The sequence below is a fragment of the Denticeps clupeoides genome, chromosome 1 (genome assembly GCF_900700375.1).
Source record: "Denticeps clupeoides chromosome 1, fDenClu1.1, whole genome shotgun sequence".
Taxonomy (NCBI): domain Eukaryota; kingdom Metazoa; phylum Chordata; class Actinopteri; order Clupeiformes; family Denticipitidae; genus Denticeps; species Denticeps clupeoides.
In genome coordinates this window covers 20364193-20370622 of record NC_041707.1, presented here as the reverse complement: position 1 = coordinate 20370622, position 6430 = coordinate 20364193, and the positions used below count along the sequence as shown (strand labels likewise).

The following is a 6430-nucleotide window of genomic DNA, read 5'->3' as shown; positions in this document are numbered from 1 at the left end:
AATCACATAGAGAATCATCCTCATTCATTTTAAATTGGATGCCTGCACCACGATTCAAAAAAGCTGGCACAGGGGCAGCAAGACGGGGAAAGCTGAGGAATGCTGGAAAAACACCTATTTTGAACATTTCACAGGTGAACGGGTTCATTGGAAAGAGGTGTTTCTCATGACTCTCCAGAAGTCTCGTTCATTCACAAGGAAGGATGGGGAGAGGTTCATCACTTTATGAAAGTCTCATCTTTGTCTCATTAGACCTGAGAATTTAGTTTCTTATGTCCTGAGAGTTAAATAAATAGTGAAGTGACTGTCACTGTGAAACGTTGTAAGTCGCTCTGGAAAAGGGTGTCTGCCAAATGCCGTAAATGTAAATGTAAATGAAACACTGCAGCACAGCACACGGTTACACAATGAAATGTGTCCTCTGCTTTTAACCATCACCCTTGGTGAGCAGTGGGCAGCCATGACAGGCGCCTGGGGAGCAGTGTGTGGGGACGCCTTGTTTAGTGGCACCTCAGTGGCACCTTGGCAGATTGGGATTCGAACCGGCAACCTTCAGAACCGGCAATGTGGGGAGAGCATGCAAATTCCACACACGGTCCAAGCTGGGATTCTAACTCACCACTTTGGAGGTGTAAGGCCACATCGTTAAAAACACAGTTTTAAATAAATTAAGAAACATTTCATGAGCATCAGAGAAAATGAATGATTTATTCAAGTAAATTTTATGTCAAAATACATAGATGGTGCTATTAAGTAAATGTGTATACACATAAAAACAGGATAATTAAATAGAGTAGAACACCACAAACCTTTCAATTCTACCTTTTTTGTAAACATTTTGTATGCTACTGTAGCACAGTAAAAGACTTCTTTATGTGATGGCAGATAATAGGTAGTAAGATAGTGGGATTCCCTCTGTAATTTCACTATACTAATTTCATATATCGTTTGATAATACTAAGCATTACAATTTAAAGCAGTACAATGAAAACTACTGATGTTTGAGACATTTTTATCACTGACAGCATGTGCACGCAGTTTGTTTTCAGCATCCAGGTCTTCCTGAACTTGAGTGTGTACTTAACAAGTCTGCCAACAATGAGGGCTGCCCTTTATCCTTTATTTTCTTAAATCTGGATCCTCTATTAATATCTGGTAAAAGAAAAACATTGTTTTGGGGGTCACATAATTTGAATGCTAAACATTCACTTTTCATGATATTGTCTTGGTACAAAGTCAATTTGGCACTCACGGTGAATGATGGCAGCCTGAAACATATGCATAGTTGCCAGTATAGCGCACATCACATCGGACAATGTTGTTGTTGTAGTCAGACTCTGGGACATGATAACTGGGGTTCACGCTGATCTGTAAAAAGAAATATTAAATTATGAATAGTAAATTATTGAAAAATGACTTTAAACCATTACACACCAAACCTGTAGTGCATTTAGTTTTTCAACATTTTCATATAATAGTCTCCAATATTTACCTTACCATCAGGTGGGTTATACTGCCTTAGATAAGTTTAATTCACCCTCTCCACGGTTATACTATTTTTTCTAGTTGGGCAGTGGAGGCCAACCCAGTTAGGAAGCGGACTCAAAATCAAAAAGTTGCAGGGTCAAATCCTGAGCCGCCAAGGTACCACTGAGGTGCCACTGAGCAAAGCACCGTCCCCACACATTGCTCCTCGGCTGCCTCTGCCTTCATGGCTGCCCACTAAGGGTGATGGTTAAATGCAGAGGACACATTTCTTTGTGTCACCATGTACTGTGCTGCAGTGTTTAATAATGATAATCACTTCACTTTCACTTTCTTTAAATAGCCCATATTGAGGCATTTTACTGAACTAAACAATACATTTATTCTACAGATCAGCAGTAAATATTCACAGCATTTGTAAAGTGGGCTCAGTTTAAACTTCAAACTTCCCAGGTATGGGCTCAGACTTGGAAAGCCTAACACATACGTCTACCCCATGTTTACAGCCTTCCTGGTAGTGTTGACTCTCTAGATGAGAGTGAATGAATGGTTTTAAACTCATAATATGCTCCCTCACAGAGAAAGACTGTTTTTCCTGGAATCCATGCACTATGGTATTGCCCAGAAACTGAGACCAAACATAGGAAGATCTCCTTTCTAGTCATCTGCACTGTGGGTTGTTGTAATTTCTTATACAGACTTACTTCAAACCACACTTTTAATGGGATTCTCCAGATCAACATAATGATTCTGAGACTTTTCTCATTCATATAGCTATATCACTGTAAACATGCATTACTAAAATAATATAATAGGAATATCATTTTCATAAAAAAGAAACACAGGATTTACTAACCTTCAGGATATAGTTGCCAGGCTTTACATCTGTAATATCAATCCACTGACAGTCAATATCAGCATTGTATGTATCATAGCATCCTGGGCTGAGACCCTAAAAACAAATGAAAGGTTTTGAGATTTGACAAACATCTACAATATAATAATAGTCAAAAAATCTATCAAATAAATTTTCTACTGTGATATAAATCTGGTCATCGTCTTTAACGTTTTATAAGGCTGTAAACTAAAGAACAGGACACCTGAGACCATTCCTCTCCACAGAATCTCTCACCCACTTTTCAGATCACAGATTTTTAATGGGGTTCTTAAGACATATGCACTGTTCTGTTGGAAGGTCCAATGACCAGCCATGTTCAGAGCCAGATTTTGACTGAATATAATAATAAATTCTTCCAAGAAGCAAGTGAAGTGTATTACACTTCTTCTCCATTTTGTATTACTTCATAATTTTCTGTGAGTGTACCTGTGTGTGTGAGGTGCAGGCGTAGCGTCTGTAGTAGCCATAATCGCAGGATGTGTCCTCCAGACAGAAGCTGGCTTTGTGTCCCTCAGCCACTCTACTCTGGGAGCTTGCATCCAGGAGGTCGTAGTGGCTGAACTCATCCATGCTGTGGTAGTGCCTATAAAGATGCCACTTTTTAAACATCCATTGTAATCAAAGTAGGGCCCCAAAAGATTCTGGGTCTTTTACTTATGAACCCATCACACACATTTGCAGGTAAACTGAGTCCAAAGTCAGGCAAACTTCCAATAATCTGACTCCTTATTTTTATTGGGATGTATATAGGTTTAAGTAATGTCAATTATCCGTTCTCTCTTACTTTACAAAGCTGAATGCCAAGAGCAATAATTTGAAAATTCTGGGCATACTGCAGTTGGTAAAATAGGGTATAATGGATGAGGGGTTCAAATAGAGGGGGTGACAATATCTTGCAGTGGTGTATTGGAATGGACTGGAAGATTTGAGCCATTTAGCTGTGTTTTTCATGGCAAATACAATAATAAAGCCATACAACATACAAGAATGTGAAGTTCATAAAGTACATGAAGTGAGTTCTGAGTATCTCATTGCTCAGAAAGAGGATTCTGATTCTGGTATGTTAGTGATTCTTGATGCCAACATAAGGAGTGATGTGGTAGGAAATGTATATTAGGATGTGTAGAATGTTCTGTGACTTTACCATTAATGCTGGAGTACAACCCATCTGATTTGGAGCCAAGTAAAAATGATTAGAAGAGTAGCCGGAAGATTATACCATGAAGGGAGTTGCAGTTTTCAGTTTAGTCGTGTACATAAAGTCTCATATGAATTATGCTAAATGACAACATTTACATGGTAGTAAGTGGGATTTGAACCTAGGTCTTCTGGTTCATAGGCGAGTGTCTTACCCACTAGGCTACTACCACCACAAGAAACATATTATATGAGTTATGTTTTATGAATCTGAACAAATGTTATGTTAATCTTTATAAATGTTATTTTATGCCTAAAGACATGGAATGTAACGTATTTAAAATGTTTGATTGAGGTCTGTTATTTATTAAGTACCTGTCTTGTTAGTACCTATATAGTACCAATCTTTTTTTTTATTTTTGTAATATTAAAACCACATTATTTACATTTATATATTGATGATTTAAGGCAGAGTCAAGTAAATGAATACTATATACTATAAAAAAGTTGGTCCTGCTAACTTTATTAGAATTGTACCCTGTGTAACTGGAATCTTCTCTTTTAAATCTAGTGCATGGTTTAAAACAACACTGCCCTCAAAATCTGTCCAATCAGCAAAACCATCTGGATTTTTCTACAAGTAGCTACAGCATTAGGTCATTGTATACATTGGGACTTGTCCAAATGTACTCCAAATTTGGAGGTGCAAGACAGCTGACTTCAGACCAAAACTATGCTCTGCGGTGAAGCATTCAGAGTGCTTTCCCTGAAACAAAACTCCAGTGGTTAACATTCACAAAATCATTTAAAACACAGGATATTCTCAAGAAGTGATATGTCTTTCAAAAAACTCCTATAAGTCGAAACATTTGTTCACACGCAGAAGGATTGGATCCTGTCTTACAGGGAGTTCTTCTCTATTTTATAGCAGACAGGAAGCCTTACAACTTGACACTTTAAAGGGTTTTAAAGTTAAAACTGGCAACAAAACAGGTCCAGATACCCTTCAACCCCAAAAATACTGGGGAAACAAACAATACAAGATTTTAAATGGACGTACTGCACACGGAACAGCATGTACAGAGACAGGCCACACCTGCACACGTAGTGCAGTAGAACAGTGGAACCGAAAGGTCACCACTCTGCGATTCACCAGCGGAGACAGACACACTCACTGATGGCAGCTGTGCCACTCCCACGCGTAGCGTGGTCTGCTGGGCAGGAAGTCCGAGGTTCCCTGGTTCTTCACCCGCTGTGGAAACCTCAGAAGCATGCGAGTGTCATAGTCTCGAACCCCTCTGTAGGCTGAACTGTTGACCAGAAACACAACACTCGCATGGTTTTAGTTGTGAGCTGTTTTTTAATGTGCTATGTTAACATGACCAAGAAAAATGGTATAAAATAGCGTAACAGCCTCTCCACTTTTGGAATGCTTTAAATTGCTTTTAACAATGCCTCCGGTGAGGAAAACCGGCAAAACGCACCAATTACAGTGTGCACACTTTTACCACTTCACTGCTTCCACTTTACAGCGGAAGTCTGGGTATGCAATGACTCAAGCTTATATTAACACCATGCAATCTATTATTAATAATTAACTTCATACGAGTACCTTGCCAGGCAGTTTTCTTCTGCAGCGCATCTCAGGTTGTACATTGGTACCCTCTGCACATACGCTGAAGCCTGGATGTAATATGGGTCTGCCACAAGATCGGGGAGGCCTGAGGGGTGTGTACAAGCAGCATTAACTAACTGAACCACTTCACGATCCCTGGTGTAAAGAAAAAACTAACAAACACATAGTCCAGCAGAGCAGGTTTTGCTGGTGACCAGTAAGAGCCGTAGCCAATATATGACTGAATGACCACACCATAATAACCAACCGGCACCAGATTTAGACTGCAACGATGGATTATCTAGTCCAGGTGTAAAGCGGCAAAATTACACGTTACGAAGGAACGTGCAGGGATCCGCCATCGAAATCCCGTCCTTACCGTGCTGAAAGTACCTCGTGCCGTATCCCGGGCGCTGCTGCCTGCGCCGTGGCCGCTCGTACGTGTCGTAATAATTGTAATACGGGTTGTCTGGGTCCGTCGACTTGTACGGGTTGTACGGATCATCTCCGACCATCACGTCTCCGCTGGCCGGACGAGACGTGCCGTTCCCGGCGTCACCTGGCGCCCCTCCGGCGCGCCCCGGCATCCAACCCGGAGCGCCCGCGCGTCCTGGCGCGCCGGACGCCGGCGGCGGGGACCTCGGCGGTTCGCCGCTGGCGACGGCCGCGGCTCTCGCTCTCGGCGGCTGATACTCCGAGGCGCGGCTGAGCAAACTAAAGACCTTGCCGTTGTGCTGCCACCGGAAGGTCCGTCCGAGGTGACCCGCGGGCCGCGCGCTCTGCGCCGCGCAACGCAGCAAGCAAACGTGCGCGCACGCGTACACCAGCGCGCCAATGAAACGCATTTTTAAATCCCAGGCGCGTGTGAAGAAGGACGGCTATTATAATCTTTTTTTTTTTTTTTTTTTTTAGTTGTTGTTCCTGTTGTTCATACGAGCAGCTTTTTAAAGGAAACGCGGCTGCGGCTCACATTGCAGCGAGTCACGGACCGTGCGCGGCGGCTCTCACGGAGCCAAGTGCGCCGGAGCTGTTGGTCCGGAGAGGAGAGAGGACCGCGAGAGGGAGGTGGAGTTCGGTTTTCTTAAAAAACAAAAGGTTGTTTCGTTTTACGCTCACTTTTTCTGTCGTTCTCTAACCAGAACGTTAACATTTATTCATTACAACTATACACAGAATGAGCCCGTCATCATAAAAAAACAACATATATACTAATTCCAAAATGCAACAATAATCAAGTCTGCTTCTCACTTTAACTATGGCTCATAAAAAGTAGACGCCGCTTAGGGTCTCATTAA

The 6430-nt window shown here is 41.9% G+C and overlaps 1 protein-coding gene across 1 annotated transcript; it reads right to left on the bottom strand.

The window, feature by feature from the left end:
* Positions 1-678: 678 nt before the first annotated feature.
* On the bottom strand, positions 679-6161 carry loxa (lysyl oxidase a). The gene is made up of 7 exons (XM_028991371.1): positions 5515-6161; positions 5133-5241; positions 4696-4830; positions 2810-2966; positions 2342-2437; positions 1253-1368; positions 679-1152 (listed from the first exon to the last, which is right to left on the bottom strand). The coding sequence occupies exons 1-7, from the start codon at positions 5978-5980 to the stop codon at positions 1146-1148; spliced, it is 1086 nt and encodes a 361-aa protein (XP_028847204.1). The 5' UTR covers positions 5981-6161; the 3' UTR covers positions 679-1145.
* Between the last annotated feature and the right edge of the window lie 269 nt (positions 6162-6430).

Excerpts from the sequence above, each read along its gene's own strand:
- loxa (XM_028991371.1), bottom strand. The coding sequence starts at position 5,980 with ATGCGTTTCATTGGCGCGCTGGTGTACGCGTGCGCGCACGTTTGCTTG. Across the intron at positions 5,242-5,514 it reads CACGAGGTACTTTCAGCACG|GCCTCCCCGATCTTGTGGCA; the intron begins GTAAGGACGGGA and ends CACACCCCTCAG. Across the intron at positions 2,967-4,695 it reads GAGTGGCACAGCTGCCATCA|GCACTACCACAGCATGGATG; the intron begins GTGAGTGTGTCT and ends GCATCTTTATAG.